Below are 18964 nucleotides of genomic sequence, written 5' to 3'. Positions count from 1 at the left end.
CGTCATATACTCGTATAAATATGAAAATCTAAGCGTTTCTTCTGCGCAATTTCCTCCGTCTTTTCCTTCTCCTGTCACAGTCTATTAATTTCAGTAGTGCCATTGCATATGATACGGCCGGGAGTCGAGCCCCATGACAGTCTTCAGCTTTTTGTGCGCTTCACTCGGTTTTTGTGACAGGGCAAAGTCTAAATTAATCCCCTGTATGCCATAAGTACTCAAAGATCCACAAAAAAGTGCAATAAATTCGCCTCCGGTCTCCGGTTCTTCGGTCAGCATCAGTAGTAAAAAAAATGTCGAATGGAAAAGCAGCAGACGTGTGCCCAGGCACATCTAGACTAGAAGATGCTCTGTCCTGTCCAGGATTTGCACTTTTTCGTGTTACATGCAGTCTCTGTGCCACAGCTTTAGCATGTCGACCCACAGGAATGGAAACTTCTGTGGTAGCTCCGCCTATACTCCCATTTTCCATGATTTATTTGTTGCATTAGTGAATGTCGCTGGCCGCAGTGGTAGGAGCTGGTACTGGCGGCCACTTCAGAGTGTCTGAGCCTGGGCCGGCGCTGGCCCAAAGGTGCGCCTAAAGGTGCAACGCACTCCCCTGTATTATAAATGGACAGAGCCTGTGCCTCTGGCCCTGGTTCTTCCACTCAAGTGCTGAACTTTCGGCCAGCAGACCATTAACAATTCCACCTCTCTTTTTTTTTGAATGCTATAAAAATGCACAAAGTCGCGGGGGAACAAATAAACAGAGCACAGAGCACACAGCACAGTGGAACTTCGACTACAGTAAACACTGCAGTGAGTGAAAGGCTGCGCAGCAGGGCGTGCTAATTGTGTCATTTACATTGGCAAACAAGTGCGAGTGAATAAGTCAGGGGCTCAGACAGATTAACGCGGATGAACGCATCTCCGGAGCTCTTTGCACAGTGCAAATTAACGACAGCCGGCGACTATTTGCCTTGCTGTGAGGAAACGGGAGCCCAACCATTGGCTTTTGGGGTAAAATGTGTTAAATTAACATTTTCAAAATGCGCTCAAAAAGAATACTGATTTGTCAGAAGTGGGAAAAGCCGAAAGCTGCAGCTGCATGCCAGTCGATGTACCACACTATTATCTGCTGTAGATAGCCACACGAAAGGCCTAGAGAAGTCCACCCCATCCATATTTGAAATTGGTTGCTCTTCAAGTAAAACTAAAAATTGTCGGTTTTTATTGAATTATCTCAGTATTTTATACGATCAAAAGTATAATAATGCAATGATACTTATGTGTAGAAAAGGTTCTTAAATATTTTGCGTTGCTTGCCACTCATCCAGATATCATTAAAATGTTTGTTTATTAGCATTCCATATTTAACACGAAAATAAATGTCAATTATGAAACAATTCCCCACTCACGCACTTTGTAAAAATTCCAAACTAAATGAATTTGTTTAATAGGAAACGCAACGTTTCCCATCAAAAAATTGCCAGACGTTCCCTAGGGTCGTACATAGATAGTTCAACTAAAAATATGACTAAAATGTATTCCAAAATCTTCTTGCACATTTAAAACAAATGGATACTTTGCTTTACTTTGTAGTTTAGGCATTTGTTGGCCCAGTTGGTGTATTCTCTTCATCTGAGTTCTGTTTTGTTTTGCTTTTTGTTTTAGTACTAAGTCTTTCATTAGTTGCATTTGAATTTTGAGTTATCGCTTTTGCTTTTGACATAATGAACTTCATAAAATACATTTGTTGTGGCCCTTTTGCTTTTCGCTAAACTAAATTGAGCTAAAATATATATTACGTTTGCCGTTTGTAACCTTGTTTGCCATTTGATTTGTGTTTAAAAATAGTTTATGGAGGGTTCCACATTTGCTTCATTTGATGTGTGTGTGTGTGTGTGTGTGTAGAAAAGCTTTTGCCAAGGAAAATGTGTGCTAAGCTGGTTTTATATTGTTTTTGTTTTTTTGTTGCATTTTATATTTTAATTCATAATCAAGTCGCTTAGGTTTTGCTTTTGCTACAATTCATTACTTCAGGATTTCCATACATCGAACTTATTATAAAGAAGTACACTATATATATAGGGTATATATAAACGTGTATGTGTGTGTGTGTGTGTGTGTGTGTGTATATACATAATTAATAGGCAACCACTTAAGCGTACTTTATTATTTTCTATAAAAATAAGTATTGTTTATGCAAATTGTGTGTTTAGCCACAGAGTGTGCTAAAAACCGAAAACTGTACATTACACAATATATATTCTCATTCTCATTGTGATTCTCATTCATCATTCATAATATTCATCAATATAATCATTATCATTATCATAGGCATTCGGTCATCATACATTTGAAATCTTCTTCATCATTGTCAATCTGTTCAACAGCATTCTGAGCACCGACACAAAGCATTGCTGCCAACCCAAATCCAACAGCTTCTAAGATTTCCCCTTTATTATTAGGCTAAGAGCAAGTATACAAATCAATTCAAATCAAAGAAAACACACAATATACACATATCAATTAAAACTCTCCCTTTGCATGCAGAAATTGCGCATTGGCTGGTGTGTTTCTGGTTTGGCTTGTAGATCTTTCGGCTCTTGAGCTAATTTGGTTTTCGGACTTGGTATGCATGCTTATCGTCGTGTCGTTGGTGACTCTCTCTCTCTGTGTGTGGTAGTGGTACTAGGTACTGTGCCTCGTTGCATCTCCTCCACTCAAGCTTTCATAATGCTGGTTGTTGTTGTTGTCGTTGCTTTTGCTGCTGGTTGGTATTTAGTACATTGACTTTCATGAGGCGTACATGCGGTTAATATCGTGCTGATATCTGTCCTGGATCTCCTTGCGCTTCAGCTTGAAGGCAGCCGTCACCAGGCCCATGTCCGGTGACCAGACCTCCTTGCACAGCGTAATGGCGGCGGGCACCTCGAACTTTTGCAATTTGCCTGCAAGTAAAACCAACGACACATTTAGTATCCGCAGAGATGGGGGAGGGGGTTGATGAGCGACTTACATTTCCGCGAATGATCGGCAATCTCCTTGAGTATGGCCTTCTCAATGACAGGCGACGAGCACAGCTCCTCATAAGTATTGTTCTGCAGACCGTGACGCTCGGCCAGATCCTCCAGATGCTTCTGGTTAGGCACGACCAGCGCGACGGTGAACTGCTTTGTGGGATCGCCATAAACGCAAATGTTCTCTACGATGCCGCATGTCTTCAGCTCCGATTCGACCTTGCCAAGAGAGACGTATTCGCCGGCCTGCAGCTTAACCAGATCCTTCTTGCGATCTGCACAAAGAGAGAGAAACACAAAGTATAAGATAGCTGCTAAAAACACATTGAAGACAGATGAGAGACTTGCCAATTATCTTAAGTACGCCATCGGTTTGCACCTCGCCAATGTCGCCGGTTTTGAACCAGCGTTTACCATCCTCCTCGAAGAAATCCTCATTGGTCTTGCCGGGCAGCTTGTAGTATCCCTGGGACACACAGTCGCCACCGATGAGTACCTCTCCCTGCGGGTAGGGTTTGTTGGTAATGCGATAGTTTCCCTCCTCCCAATTGACCAGACGAATGTCGCACACGGTCAATGGTCCACCAGTGCGTCCATAGGTCATGTCCCTCTCTATAAAAAGTAGGATGAAGAGTAGTAGAGTCGTCTTCGAGCTCAAAGCGAGTTGCATTCACTTACCATGCATTACAGTGGCTCCCGATGTTGTCTCTGTCAATCCATAGCCCTGAATCAAGTCCACACACAGGCAGGTCTTGATCTGTTCGTGTGTATCCGCCGAGAGTGGCGCTCCGCCAGACATAATGATGCGCACCTTGCCGCCCATCAGCTTAGCCACCTTCTTGAAGACCAACCTGCAAATAAGACGAAACATTGAATTCCAGATCTTTACATCGTTAAATTTCCGAATCTTCTTACTTGTCAATGAGGGGCGTCTTGTAGCCTCGCTGTATCCATTTGACTTTGTACTGGTAGAGGAATTTGAAGAGGGCTTTCCTGAAGGCCGAGCCTGAATTGACCTTGTCGTTGATGCCCTTGGAGATGCGATCGAGTATCAGTGGCACCGAAGTCATGCATGTGGGCATCAAGACACTGGCATCGCCCTTGCATCCCCGCCTGATCTTGCTGCTCGTATCGATGAGGGTCAGCGGCGTCGAGTAGCCAATGGAAACGCCAGTCATCAGGCAGACACTCTCCGCCACCAGTTCGAAGACATGAGCCAGCGGCAGGAAGCCAATCAGCACATCATCTGGATAGATGGGCACCATGTCGACAAAGCCCTTCATCGTGGCAATGCAGTTCTTGTGCGACAGCAAAACCCCCTTGGGTGTTCCAGTTGATCCGGAAGTGTACATTATAATTGCAATATCATCGCCCTTGGGTGGCACACTCTCTGTTAGCAAAAAAAAATAAGTTTAATCAGTTAAAGTCTAGTAGAAGGCCTGCCCACTGCTGTCACTTATCACAGATAGCTTGAAAACAGAAACATTCTCTCAAAATTTTAGCGTGTTCCAAAAAATGGCAAACAGTTTGGAAGAGTTCATTATACTGACCCCGCTGACATGTGTGGAGCAGTGCAATGCTCTCATGAAGGCCACATCAGCAAAGACCAGCCCCTGCTATCTATTGATCTCGATCTTTGGCGTGTACTGTGGACTGGTTGCCTATCGGTCATATCGCAGCTATATCGACAAAACTGAGAAATCGCAAGAGCCAGCGCCAAGGCCAGTGGATGAGATCCCCGATTTGCAAGTGTCACTCGCCCATGAGCTGGAGGAGCTGTTGCCGCAGCTGATGGTCGAGTCCCTGAACTATAGCGACAACAGGCAGGAAACGACAGGAGAAGTTCATCTATCCAACTTGTTAATGGCTCACAACCCTTTCCCCCTTCTCTTTTGCACAGCTGGTGCTATTACAGTGAGTTGACTACACCCAGCATGGTGCTCGGAAGGACAGCAGAGATACTGGACAGTGAACAAGATGACAACAAAGCATCAACATCAAAATCAGTCGCAACGCATGGAGCAATGGTACATCGCCCTTGTGATGATAACTAGAAGAGGGTAAGTCCTATCCCACACTAATTTCAACTACCAATGTGTCTCTATGTGTCCCTTTAGAAACGCACCAAATTTGCTGTCCTGTCCTATTTTGACGACCTGATTGAATGGCAAGACCTTGACGCCCTCCTTGAAGCCGGTGGTTTCCGTCTTGTGCAGCTGGTCCTCCATATAGATGATGGTGTTCACATTGGGGCACAGGGCCAGCAGAGTCTTGAACTTGGGCAGCAAATCGTGCGAGGTGATAACCGTGGTGACTTCCGTTTCGCTGATGCCTGTCGAACAATTATTCATTTTTCCACATTATTACACGAAAATGGTAAAATCAAAATAAATAAACTCACAGTGGGCCACACCCTCGTCTCCCAGGGTGGCGTAGACGGTGACTATGGGCATGGCTTGCTTAAAGCAGCCATGGGCAGCCACCATCCACTCGGCACGTGTCTCCGCAAAAATAACAATATTCTCCCGCGGTTTCTGTCCAAGCTCTCGCAGGCCACGTCCAAAGTTGGCCGCCTGGCGCTCCGCCTCGGTGAAGGTCCTCCACTTGTAGTCGCCCATGTTGTACTTTTTGAAGACACGTCCGTTTGGCTGCACCTCGTCCTCCTCGCTGAGGATCTGCCTCGTTCCCAGACAGCGCTTGCTCGAGTGCGTCTTCGCCACGTAATTGAAGACCTTCTCCAGCGTGTCGATGTTCTCCTGCAGCATTTTCACGTGCACATCGCGGGGCGGATCCGTGGTCCGGTATGTCAGCTCGTGCTCATCATTCTTGATGATCTTGGCCTGAAAGAGTAGGGCAAATTACTTTCATGCCATCTCAAAGTTAGACTCAAATGAACGCCAGTTTGGGGGTTGGGGTGGGCAGGGTGTGGGCGATCAACAGGGAGAGACAGACATGTGAGATTGAAGGGGGGTAGGTGTGGCTTGCCTGGGGGGGAAATAACATGTTTCTGGGGCCAACACCAAAGAGGGGGAAACCAACTCTTTGCATGAAACACCAAATCCTAGGAACATTTATTGTGCTTTCTTTTGTGTGTATGTGTGTGTGTGTGTGTGTGTGTGTGTTTATGGGGGGGTGTGCCAGTGTACTGTTCCACAACAAATGTTATTTAATAAAATAAAACAACGAATTTTCAGAAATTAAACCTCAATGTCATCCGGCGCGTACTTGGACTCATCGACCAACATTTTCTGGTTAATGGGCTTTGCCTGTAGGAGGGAAGGAAGGATACAAGGAGTGATACAATATATGTATGTATGACCACAAGCCATGCTTGCCTGTGCTGATATCTTACTTAAGTATGTATGTGTAAAGATTGACTCGTTCGTTCCTAGGTGGGAACTCTTTTACCACACGTACGGCACACGCGATTGTGACCATATCCATAGCCCCCCATAAATCTTATCAGGCTGTAGGCTGTAAGCCAGACAAAAGTGCTCTTAACTTAGATTGGGTAACATCAGCTGTACAAGCGATACCGGCCGAGGGGATACAGAGAAAATCATAGGAAGATATTTATTTATTCCTCTCTCTCTCTCTCTCTCTCTCTCTGTCTGACAATCAAATTGAATCGTTGCCACATTTGTTACGCACACCTGCTCCTTTCTGGCTTATCAAATGTTGAGGTTTTTTCCGCTGCATGGGGCTGCCTTATCAGGAGGACACCGCCTGCAATCGTAGCACATTTTATATGGCGTAACAGCATGTGCAATTATCAGAAACTGATGATGCTATGATTTAATGTTCGACAGCCAGCAAGGAAACAAACCTCTACGCTTAATAGTGGCATACAAAATCGAATGAATCTCTGATAAAAGCAAAACTACAACAACGAACAAGAGATAATGAATAACGGGCCGGGTCAATAAATCAAAAGTCAGCGTGCATACATAGCATACATATGTAGGCAGGCATTAGATTAGGGGAAATGTAGAGAGCGGGAGCGAGAGAGAGTGAGAGATAGCAGAAACAGAGGCAGAAATAGAAATAGAATCGGAGGTGGATTGAGTGGCAGAGGCAAAACTAGAGGCAAAGGCAGAGGCAGAGGCAAAGGCAGAGGGAGAATTAGCTAATGCCTCAGGGTGCACAAGGGATTGCGTGACGCGCAGTAATGTGGAAATCAACTGATAATAAAGCGTGCAGTTTAGTTTCAAAAGCACATGCACTCAGATCAGAACTAAGCCAGGGCGCTCTAGTACCTGTCCGTCTGTCCGTCTACCGTCTGTGTACTTTGGAGCGGTGGCCAGGGGCAAAGTCGAAAGTATTTCAAAGCGATTCTAGCTAGAGATACTAGTTACAGCGCCGATTGTCTGATTACACACACACATGCAGGGGGAGTGGAGTGGTCGTGTGGTCCGTGCCCACTCTGTAAACTCACCTTCACACGTCGCGAGTCCTGTCGGCGTTTCCATGGCTTCTGCAGGACCAAGTACACCGGCAGGGTTATGATATCATACACGAATGCGATCGCCTTGATCGCGCCAATTGCGCTCTGCACCCAGAAGCTGTCCATTCTGGAAGAGTAATTGAAATACACAAATTAGTTGCAGCTGCATAGAAAGTGATATGCAATTGATTTATTCTAGAACCAAGAATTATACATTTCCGCAAGAATTTGGAACCCTTCTCCAGTAGTGCCAAATAGACCCACTCACCCACCCACTCGTTGTAGCACAGTCGCCAGCCGAAAACAAACTGATATCACCTGCTGCCACTGTTGGCAAATCTTGAGTCCGAAAGTAGGAAAATCGGAAAAGGGGTTCGTTTATTATTCGTTCGTTCGCACTCTCACGCCGCCTACTCACTCACTCACTCACTTGATCGCCCACCACCCATTCTCTCTCTCTCTCGCTCTCTCTCAGCTCGGCGGCGTGCTCAGAAAACGCTGTTCGAAAAGGCGATAGCATTAGGAGAGCGCCGGAATGGGTTCGACTTTTTATCAGACGGAAACTTCTACCTCTCGCAAGTGGCGCTGCTCCTGTAACGTGGAGATGGGTTGCATGTCTGCTGCTTTTTCTTTTGTTGTATCTACGCTAGCCGTCTCTCTCTCTCTCTCTTTCTCTCTCGCCGCTTGGTTATCCAGGTCTGCTTTCTTATCAACAGCCATAGGTATTTAGAACTTCTTCCAACAACAATGGTTGCCACCACTACGCCAGCTTTATGTTGATATGTCACAAAAATCAAGTGTGTCTGGCGGTGCGTGGCTATAACAGCGATCTTTATTCAATGCTTCCTTACTTATTCATGCAGTCTATGCTATACTATAGAGTCTATAGAGATACTTCATTAACTTTTCTTTTCTTTTTTTTATAGATATTATTAATTATTTGAACCAACTTTCAGCTATCGCACGTTCCATTTTTAAGTCCACTCATCAATTTGATTAATTTTGGAGTTATCTGAAACCAGAAATAGCGACAAATTGTCCAGAAATTTATGCAATTTCCGGGTGAATTCTTTTTCGTTTTATATCTGCTATATTTTTGTATCTAAATCTCTCTTGGTTCCTGGCTTTGTCAGCTCCTACCTGACTCGATCTGTTATATTTGCATATATTCCGACTATAGTAAGAGGAAACCAAACGACAAACGAATCCATGCATGGCAGCACTCGTCTTGATTGTTCCCAAACATACATATATAATTATACATACATATGATCGCACTAATGCAGAATACCGTTGAATAATTGATAACGCGATCGTAGACAAGTGGCCTGATAAGCGCAAATCATGGAATGATATTCTCTGTGTCCTTGAACTTGGCGGCTTGTGCACCACGTCAATGTGACGTCAACTTCTCGAGCACGATGCGCTCGCAGGGGTCACCGAGGGTCAGTGGCGATGAATATTTTGTGGAACTTAATTGGTAATGGAATGACTGATTTAAGTGATAGTCACGGCTAATTGTTTAAAATGATAAATGTGAATGCGAAAGTTTCAATTATTTGAATTGATTTTTAAATACCCAAAAAGCTTGAACTATGCATTATCTATCATCAGGAGAAGAATTTGTAATGTAGGTCTTACACATTCCAGGAAAAACACTCCGAAAACATAGGTACAACTTTTTCATTGCTTAATATAATAAAATACGATATAATCCGTAGAATATTCTGGATCCCAATCCGTACTTTACTGAAACTAAAAGCATTTGTATCCCTGCTCAAATTTTACTTAAACGAACGGATAGCTTCTTTACAAATGAGTAAATTCGATGGAAATTGGAAGTTAACGATTGAGCCAATGTCATCCGAAGTTAACCTAGTGGTATTAGCTTACGTTTTAGTCTTGTTCTTTGCATTCCAAGACCCCCCGACCAAATTACCACCACCACTATGCCAGGAGCAACTTACAAGTACAGGTACTACAGATAGCCATATTCAACGAGGAGAGCGATTAAAGCAATCATGAAGGTAAACACAAAGGTACATATGATATGTATGTAGGTATTTGTTACTTACTGCGCATCATCTTCGATGAACATCTTGCCGTGTGATTTGTCTTGTTCGTTCCTCTTTGTCCGATCTTCGGGATGAGTGTCTGCCCAGAACTTCAGGTGGTGAAGGTGAGTGGGAGGAGAGTGCGACCTTTAACGCACGCACAAAGAAACACTTCTCACTCTCTCTCTCTCTCTCTCTCTCTCTCTCTTTCCGCTTCAGTGTGTTGTTGCTCTTGTGTCGTGGGCAAGCCGGGCTGTCTCTAACGGCGCAAACGGTTGGACCAACAACAGAGGAATTAAGTCAATTTTTCTTCCGAATAAGTTGGTGTATTTGTTGTTTCTCCTGATGCTGTTGGTGTTTTTTGCTGCCGATGATGAGCTAGTTCCCTGGAAGCGGAAAGAGCACAGGAATATGCATTTATGAATGTAGTGACAATGAGTAAACAAAACAGATTATGGGATACACAAATTGCATAGCGCAATATACAGAAGACATCTGTATGAATGTAGCTATAAAAGTAAGCAAAAAATAAAAACTTAAAATCAACCTCAACCATGAACAGATTAGGGCCATGATCTGCAGATGTAAACATACATATACATAAATACATAAAAAGCTTTGATTTACATTTAAATATACTTTCCAAAATTTCAAGTGTGAACAAAATCTTAATTAAGTGAAAATAAGCTTGTAAAATTATTTCAACTTTTGGTTTCTTTCAATCAAATGTTTAAACAATTCATAAAAATACATATCTGGGGCAGTGGAAAAACTTCCATTTGAATTCTATAAATAGATATTAGCCCTATCCAATCCAATAGTCTTTCAATTACTTTTAACCTTCATAAATATATTGTAATCAAATCAGAAATCGAAAGCAAACATCCAAAGAAAACCAAAAACAAGTTTCTATTACGTTTTGGATTTGTTTTCTTATTTGGATGTTCGCCAAAAAAAGAAACCCAAACGCTGATGATAAGAAAATAAAGAAACAAATTATAGAAAGTGTAGGCAAAGAGAATATCTAGAACAAAAATTAAAATTAGACAGACATTTCTATTGCATAACAAACACTCTCACTCTTTCTGTCTCTCTATTTCTCTATCTCTCTCCTTGTGTGCGACTCTCTCTCTCTCTCTCTCTCTTGGTCTTTGCTCTCCGTGGTGGTAGAGAAACATTGACATAGGTCGCGGGGGACCTTCGATCGAATCACAGAAAAGCGCTTTGCCAATTAATTAAATAACAAAATAAACGAAAGTTCTTTTATGGTTTTTCTGCCAAAGACCAAAGTTCGTTTATCCGTTTCGTTCTGGCTAATGATTTACCAATCTGGTTCTTCAGAATCTGCCGATCCTGATAAAACAACTTAATATCGCCAAGTGAACAAAGTTCACGTTGATAATGGAAAAAGGGCCATGCAAAGTGATCCGCCGAGTATATAAACACCAAATTTCAGTTAATTTCATTTTAACTCGCTTAGTGTGAAGTCCGTTGAACCCCGCACCCGCCTTCACATTTAAGCCAAACTCGAATGAAAACCATCTCAATACGTGTTTTGTTTGCCAAGAAGGAGAAGTGCCAGAAAGCATAAAGTTAAATATAAATATTTGCATATAGAAAGAGTATTCGGCATTTAAATATTTGTCAGTGGAAGAGGACAAGAAAGAAAGGAATGAAAGAGATATTCTTTATCTTGGGTTAAAGGGGAACAAGAAATGGAAGCAAAGTAAGCACAAATAGCTAGCAAGACCCACACGGCATCACGAAAGAGGCGAAAGTCAGTGTGGGCTACGGTTGCGGTTTGTAGGTTATTGTAATCGAATGAAAACCCAAAACTGTTCAGTTTGACATTACTTAAATGCTCCCGCCTCTTTGGCCGGACACTAAACTTTGAGCGCGTTCCCACCGTGCAAAAATGTGCACTAATCAGGGTACGTACGTGTGTCCGTAAATCATGGATCGTGCACTACCCTGGTCAAAGTTGCCACAAAAACAGAGATCAAGAGAGAGAGCAGGTCCCAAGCTCACAAGCCGACAATCGCGTGTTGAGCACAAAGGTTACACCGATGAGAGGTCTATCTATTTAGATCGTACGAGTACGAGTACAAATACATCTGTACATTGTGCGGATTAAGACAATAGGGAAATTGTTCGCATTAAGCGATGATTACTGTAATTCGTACTGTGATGTAGGATAAGTGATAAAACGAGCAAAGCTCTAAGCATTTTGACTGATTCAATCAGATCTGAATCATGGGCATTCAGGGTTAAGTAGCCACACACACACACACACGACTTATGCGTAACTGCATACAAAGAGACAATTTTAATCCGGTCACAGGTCAAGCAACGAGCACTTAAAACAACAACAGATTTTACCAAACTGAGTAACAATTTCCACATCATTTACAAATGATTAAGAATTCAAATTGCCGCTTCATTTAGGGCTATCGATCGCGTAATTCTCTTCCCATTATATCGCAACACACCGACAAATAATCATTAACTTTCAAAAATAGATGTTCAATAGTAATAATTCAGTATAAAAACATAAATGTGTCTAATTAAAGATAAGGGTCGTAAACCACAATCAAACACGATTCAGTCCTATCATAATTGGTGCTTCAACTTGAATTGCTTAGAGTTTTCTAACAACAGAAAGATTTCAGAATAAGATTTCCGAAGTTTCCATGGCCATTTAAATCTATTTAAATTCCAAGTACTCGTGCACAACAATGTGTAATGTGAGGTTGAAACTTATTAATTACAACTTTTAGCTTCACTTTCCGCTTTGAATCGATTTTTATTGTTTTCTACTGCTTTGTTTTTGCATACATTGCACAACAAATTTCAGTTTTCTGAAATCATTCAAGCTGTGGAAATCACACAAAACGATAAAAAAAAAACAACAAATTACAGCAAAACCTCGAACTTGAAATTGCAGTTTTTCTACGCTTCTGTTTGATGGCGTTTACATAATTTGTACATCATTTTCGCTGACCGCAGGGCAAAATATTCCATTGACTTCGTTTTCCGCCGTTCCCCAGAACTAAAGCATAGAAAACAACAAAACGAAATACATTGAAACTTTGTAAAACTTTGATAGCCCCAACTCCCGGGTATCTGTCATCTACATCTCAAGTCTCTGGGAAACAGGTGTCAAAAAAGACGAACAGACAGACAGCTATTGGATGCTGATCAATAATATATATGTACTTTATAGGACCGTTTGCTTCTGTGCGTTACGTACATTTCACCGACCACAAAAACAATACACCCTATTTACTCTTCGAGTACCGGGTAGAAAAAGTAAGCTTCCAAAGTCCAAGATCGTTTTTGCTGTTACGGTTCAAAATTCAAGTTTTGTGTCGGACATTACGAAATCGTAAACCCATGTCAAAATGCGAGCGTTTATCGTCGTTCTATGTATATAAATTTAAAAGTCGCTATGTCACTCATACAAATATTGCAACAATTATATATGTACACAAGACCACGTCATTTTGAACCAAATAGCGCTAACGTGTCTGCTTATTTTGGTTTCATTTCAGTATGTTGTTCCTGGTACACTAGAATTAAACGCATAAACTACGTATTCGTTCATGAATTCCTTACATTTCTAAGGGATCTACCCATCAGCTGTTTCAATACCAAGCATGGGGGCGGGATACTATTCGTTCAACTGTTTAAGTGTGAAAGCATTTGGAAGACAACAATAAAAACACTTGCGTAAATATTTTGAATTGCACATGTGGGAACAGAGCTCGGTCTCTCTCTCTGTCTCTCTCTTTATGTCTCTCTCTCTCTTTCTAGCTCTCTTTCTTTCCTAGTTTACAGTTACTTGAACTTTGGTCAAGGTGGCTGCTTGGCAGTTGTAACGGGAAATTATTCATCAGCTGATTGCCTTGACATTGAACACAGCCCAACGCCAGCCGACGCTCTGCTCTCTTCTGATTTCGGCTCCTCTTGAGTCCATAATTTGCATTATGTGCAAAAATTACATTCATGTGCAACATTTGATATACTGTCTGTCCATGCAAGCGTCGAGCAAGCGCATTACGTCGATGCATCAGTTCTCTCTCTTCGGTTCGTTCTCTTTCGCACAATGTTCTCACGGGCAAATGATGGGGTAACGAATTGATCGTATGACTGTGCCAAAGTCCAAAATAAAAATACTTTATTTCACTTGCAGCAGCAGCAAGCACACAAGCCCTACACACATTAAATAAAATGAGAATTACTCAAACGAGATGGAAATAAAGACACAACAGCGAGAACTCACGAGCTTTGCACGGGGCGTTGAATATTTCATTCAATGGAAATGAGCAGAGAAAGAGCAAAAGCAAGAGCGACAAACATGCAAAACAAACACAACTGGCAGAGAGAGCGAGAGTCTGTTTGTGTCCACTTATGTGGGAGAGAAAGAGTGGGTGTCTCTGTGTGTGTCCGTCTGTTGGGGGGGCGCTGAATTTAAAATAAATTTGATTATCGCTCTATGTAGAGACGGAGGCAGAGCAAATGATAGGAATATGTGGCAAGGTGAGGCATGTTTGTATATCGTGAGACCGCTCACTGCCTCATGTCTCATCTGATATGAACCCACCTCGCTATACAGATTCCTCTCTCTTTTGCACTCGCTCATTTCCTTGCCTTTGGCTGAATGTCTCTGCTACGTACGTTCGTTCGCGTACGTGTGTACATGCTCTAGTGTGTGTAAAAGTAAGCCAACAACATAAAGCTAAAATAAATGACCTAGACAAGCGCCTGCGTCGCGACGCAGTACTTATCTTTAGACTCTGAAGTTTAGAGTGACCATCGTACACCCAAGCACGTGTTTCAGTGAAAATTTCCACAAGAAACACGCACAAATAAAATGGAATCGAGTCAGCTTTGGCAATGATCGTGAGAGGCAAGCAGCCAGATCCCGGTTTAATCGAAGCGGTACTGCAAAAACCGGTTAGAAAATCTACCAAAGTCATGACTAAAACAAACACAAACAATGCTCGTACGATGCACAGGCGTAGACGAACAGGGGTCGGAACAATGTGCTTTAAAGAACTGTTTCCCATTTTATCACCCGACCCATGAGCCACTGCACCTCGCTTATCTCCCCGCTTGGCTGTGTGCGGTCCATTCCAACAGTAAAAAATGTCATGCTTCCTAAACCTGACGCGCCGCGTATGCCGAAATAGAATTTTTAAATTGAAAACAAGTTAAGAATTGAATGGCGTGACAACTAGAAACAGGAAACAGCAATACTTATAGCAACTAAAATCACTAATGTGTTTGTCTTATCCCCATCGATCCATCTCTCGTGCGAGTATTTGGCTGTTTAAGTAAATCCAAAGTAAATAATACCTTGGTTATCCAAAATCGAATGCAACTGATGTGAAGAACAAACAGAAGCACTGACAGGAATGCAGGGCAACATTTACTAATGGAATTAACAAGTCCGCGCTGAAGCTATTTTCGCAAGCCGAAGCATGTGATACAGTGCTTTTTAATCCGTATAAATTTAAGCAATTCTTGAAATGTTTTGTCGTTCTTTAAACTTCGTGTTTTCTTCTCTAGACTTACAAATTCCAGGGGTAAAAAACAGAGACGAACAGATGAATAGAGAGAGCAATAACGGCAGCTAACGCTGCGCTGCACTGTTGCACCGTGAAGGAAAAAAAAGTAATAGCGAAACTGTTGAAGCCCTGGCAAACAGCCCAAAGGGGGTTGGGCAACCGATTACAAAATGTCATTACAATCTGAAATCCAGTCGGGGGGTGGTGCAGGGTTGGAGGGTCTGATCTGCCTTCGGTCGCCCCAGACATCGTGTGACTATTTTTGACACAGCGCCCGGCGCGAGCCAGCGAGAGAGAAAGAGAAAAGCAAAAAATGCAACGGCAAACGGGAAATCCTCCAACAAGAGTCACAAGGCGGGGTGAAAGGGACGGGTAGCCGGGTGGTGGTGAGGCAGTCGGGCAACTCTGGTGGCACGTTTTTCTTTCATTCGATGGCATTTCGTTATACCAGCTGAAAATCGTACGAGTTTCAGGGGAAATGCTGCCGCTCCCTCTGCCCTACCTATCCACCCTGTAAGCTTAAAACAAAGTAAAAGAATATGCGGCGAAGAGAGTAACCAAGATTAGGTGACTCAGAGAGAGCGAGAGTCGAAGAGAGACAGCCGGTTGCATGCGTGTGCGTCACAACTGTACTGTGGAAGAGCGAAGAGCGACTGTGTGTGTTGGTGTATGTGTGAGCAGGGGAAAATATTGAAAGGTCAAAGAGTACATTGTTTACATGAAAACACCTCGTGGAGTGGGGAAATGGCCTGCCTGCGTTGTAGGTGTGTGTGTGTGCTGGCTTGGCCATGAATGAAAACTGAGACCGGCAAATTCATTCCACGCACCTCCACTCGGCGAGGCAAAGAAGTTGAGGGCGCTTCTGGAAACTTATTAAAAATTGTTCGAAAAGTTGGTTCTCGTACATTAAATATGCACAAAATAATACATAAAATAAAGTTTATCTTTCAACATGTGGCCACAAAAATAACATTTTAATGCGACGTTGAATTACAGAAGCGGAAATGCCTGAGACACCAGTTTTGTAATGAAGACTGGCTATCACAGCAGTTTCCTCTTATCGCAACAGCCGACCCAATTGATTTACGTTGAATCTATTATATGTTACTCATTCGTAAAGGGTATAATTTGTACAGTAATTTCAATACACAAAGCTGCCATAGAAAACATGAATCAACAAAGGTTTTTGGCGTTTCTTTGATTCAAACAAAAACAGTTCTTACTGCCACCTGGAATCGCGCCATCTCACATTTTCAGCATTTGCTGCTTATTGCACTCACCGCTGGCAGTCCTGCTATCTTTTGCGTTTATCTTTTCCGCCTGAACTTTTGAAATGCATTCCACTTGCAACACGAAGCGCGACGTGCCGTACCTCTAGACTAACGGCAGCTATATGAGCGATATTTCGATTCTAAACTGCTTACAGTACGACCTGCTTCCGGCCATTGGCGAAGCCGCGCCCTAGAAACAAGACGGGGCCAACCGACCAACCACCCACATCCGTTTGAATGCAACACACCCACGCAGGCCTCCAGCCCACGGCCACACGCCACCCATCCAGCCGCTCAGCTGGTTCCAAGGAATCAGAAACAGATGACACACGTCACACCAGAACACACACACACACACACACACGCACATGCAGAGACAGTCACAGATGACCCCGAACTGGAGGCCCCAGCCTTGTGCCCCGGCATTCTCCTGCCACCCATCAAAGGCAAAACTCGCATGATTTTCAGTTGGTATAACATGGCGAGACAGTGGGACAGAGAGAGCAAGACCGGGAGAGAGAGATAACACGATGGGGAGAGCGTTTGCGCAAAATAAATTACAAGAACTTTACACGTGGAAAACAAGTAGGGGAAATCCACGAAGAGAGCAATATCTAAAGGGAAGAGCAAAGAGGAAAGAGAGAGCATATGCATGTGCGTAGGTCCGAAGAATGAAATATATAATTCTAATTGAAAAACAAAATGCGGGAGGGGCATCAATTAACAGGTTGTGAAAGCAAACGGAACACCAATGGAGTGTGACCAAGCCGACGCATCAATCGCCAACAGCTTCTCCATTGCACAAACAAATCAATAAATAACTCAAGAAAACAATACCTAAACACTGCGCTGCCATTGGCAACCAACAATTGCATAAGGAAAAGTGCAGTTGCACTGGAATAACGTGCATACATACATATGTATGTACATGCATACATCTGCATACATGTGCATATTTGTACATATATATTTATACGTAGGATAAATTGGGTCAGCGTCCGAGTGACAAATATAGTCGATTTCTCAAAGACTCTTTATAGACAAATTGCATATGTACGTCATTGATAAGGTAAGGTGGCGTGACATTCGGAAAACTACAAACTGAGAAGAGGCCCAGCCGGCGCAGGGGTGATAGAATAAAAGAGAGATATCGAGACAAAAGAGAGGCTTGCCAGCTGAGTCTCACTCACCTACGTCACAACAACATAACTCTGAAACGGAGTGATATGCTAAACTTACCTATGATGTGTGTCGCAGTTCTTGACAGAGGGAAAACTTTTGGTTTGTTTTGGTGGGAGACGCACATGGAATGGAGATAAAATATAAATCAGCGATCGGCGATTATATAAAATGACGTTTGCCAATAAGAACACGAAAACACACACACAGGCGCTGGCGCTCCCGCTCACGCATAAACGTAAAGCCACTGCCAGCATAAAATGATGCGTTGGCGTTGGCGTTGGATTCTTGAGCACGCTACACTCCGCTTCTCTTGATTTTCCCTAATCCTCACATTTTGCATGCGCTATATATATGAATAAATATTTTGTGAGTGAATCGGTGGCCGCTTTTCTCAAATGCGCTTTAAAGTGGTCACAAAACTTTCGCAAAAAAACTTTCACAAACTGCACAATTACTCACAAACACCAGCGCACACACGTATTGTGTTTAGACCACGTTACTTACTCCACTCACACACTCCTAAGAAGCGCTGTTGAACTGCGTTTTAAGAATTTGGCTTGTATTTTAGTTAGTGTGCTGTTTTAATTGGCGCCCGCATGAAACAAATTGTTGGAGCTCTCTTTCTGTACGGCAACGACGACGCGTGAACAACCGTTTGCGTTGGGCGGCGTTGGTTTTGGTTTTGATTCGAATTTTTCGCCGTCGTTTGCTTTTGCCACGATATTATTTTCTCCTTCATGGTCGCGCTCTCTCGCACGCTCTCACTCCCATCAGCACACACACACGCACACAACCAAACGGTGCTCACGTTTTTCTGATGTCTTTCGTCTGCTGTTCTTTTATGCAATTACGGGGCTCAGAATGTGATTGATTTATCAAAAGTAATTGATTCTCTTATTACATCGGCCACACACTTACTCTCATGATAACACTGTCATGCGATTTCGGTTAATTTTTATTTTTTTAGACTTTAGTTTGTTTGTTTGGCAATTGCCTTAGAGATGCGCATGGCCCCTGCCGGTCCGATGGTGCTATCGATATTATCTATGGGTTCGATAGTATCGCTAAAATAGTAGTATAGTATCGCCAGTACCCTTTAAAAACAACTTGAGCTTCCAGCCCTGTATAGAGGCGCAAGTGTACTTCCATTCTAGGTATACCCATTACTTTTTAATTTATCGCCATGATAGAAATTTGATCGATTCTAGAAGCGACACCGAGTGAGAAGGTAAAATCATTTACTAATGGGTCAAATATCACATGTAGTTGATTTATTTTTTAAATAATAAATATAATTACGTTGACTGGCTCACAGTTCGATTCTATTTGGCATTTCAGTAATTAGAAAGTAATTCTAATTTTAATGAAATAAAGGAAATAATGGCTGGCTTATTGCGTATCTAATACAGGGAATTAAATACAAAAAAACACGCAAATA

The 18964-nt window shown here is 42.7% G+C and overlaps 2 protein-coding genes across 7 annotated transcripts; one reads left to right on the top strand and one right to left on the bottom strand.

Annotated features, from left to right (window-relative positions):
- The first annotated feature begins 1831 nt into the window (after positions 1 to 1831).
- On the top strand, positions 1832 to 5074 carry LOC117592310. 2 transcript variants are annotated; one of them, XM_034285985.1, is made up of 4 exons: positions 1832 to 1838; positions 3648 to 3651; positions 4510 to 4828; positions 4906 to 5074. In XM_034285985.1, exons 3-4 carry the CDS (start codon positions 4521 to 4523, stop codon positions 5057 to 5059), a joined length of 462 nt encoding a protein of 153 aa, XP_034141876.1. In that variant the 5' UTR covers positions 1832 to 1838; positions 3648 to 3651; positions 4510 to 4520; the 3' UTR covers positions 5060 to 5074. The 2 variants fall into 2 exon arrangements, with proteins under 2 accessions (XP_034141876.1, XP_034141875.1); XM_034285984.1 differs by lacking the exons at positions 1832 to 1838; positions 3648 to 3651 and having other exon boundaries at positions 4468 to 4828.
- On the bottom strand, positions 2357 to 18170 carry LOC117592303 (long-chain-fatty-acid--CoA ligase 3). 5 transcript variants are annotated; one of them, XM_034285972.1, is made up of 10 exons: positions 9525 to 9883; positions 7441 to 7576; positions 6209 to 6271; positions 5407 to 5845; positions 5131 to 5337; positions 3921 to 4395; positions 3684 to 3856; positions 3354 to 3617; positions 3005 to 3280; positions 2357 to 2936 (listed from the first exon to the last, which is right to left on the bottom strand). In XM_034285972.1, exons 1-10 carry the CDS (start codon positions 9545 to 9547, stop codon positions 2782 to 2784), a joined length of 2211 nt encoding a protein of 736 aa, XP_034141863.1. In that variant the 5' UTR covers positions 9548 to 9883; the 3' UTR covers positions 2357 to 2781. The 5 variants fall into 5 exon arrangements, with proteins under 5 accessions (XP_034141863.1, XP_034141866.1, XP_034141864.1 ...); XM_034285975.1 differs by lacking the exon at positions 9525 to 9883 and adding an exon at positions 17584 to 17601 and having other exon boundaries at positions 2782 to 2936; XM_034285973.1 differs by lacking the exon at positions 9525 to 9883 and adding an exon at positions 7722 to 7824 and having other exon boundaries at positions 2782 to 2936.
- Positions 18171 to 18964: the final 794 nt, after the last annotated feature.

This window comes from Drosophila guanche, unplaced genomic scaffold (assembly GCF_900245975.1).
Source record: "Drosophila guanche unplaced genomic scaffold, DGUA_6, whole genome shotgun sequence".
NCBI lineage: Eukaryota > Metazoa > Arthropoda > Insecta > Diptera > Drosophilidae > Drosophila > Drosophila guanche.
The sequence above is the reverse complement of the archived record's forward strand: the minus strand, read 5'-3'. Positions and strand labels throughout refer to the sequence as shown.

Excerpts from the sequence above, each read along its gene's own strand:
- LOC117592310 (XM_034285985.1), top strand. The coding sequence starts at position 4,521 with ATGGCAAACAGTTTGGAAGAGTTCATTATACTGACCCCGCTGACATGT. Across the intron at positions 4,829-4,905 it reads CTGAACTATAGCGACAACAG|CTGGTGCTATTACAGTGAGT; the intron begins GCAGGAAACGAC and ends TCTTTTGCACAG.
- LOC117592303 (XM_034285972.1), bottom strand. The coding sequence starts at position 9,547 with ATGTTCATCGAAGATGATGCGCA. Across the intron at positions 6,272-7,440 it reads AGGACTCGCGACGTGTGAAG|GCAAAGCCCATTAACCAGAA; the intron begins GTGAGTTTACAG and ends TCCCTCCTACAG. Across the intron at positions 5,338-5,406 it reads AGACGAGGGTGTGGCCCACT|GCATCAGCGAAACGGAAGTC; the intron begins GTGAGTTTATTT and ends ATTGTTCGACAG.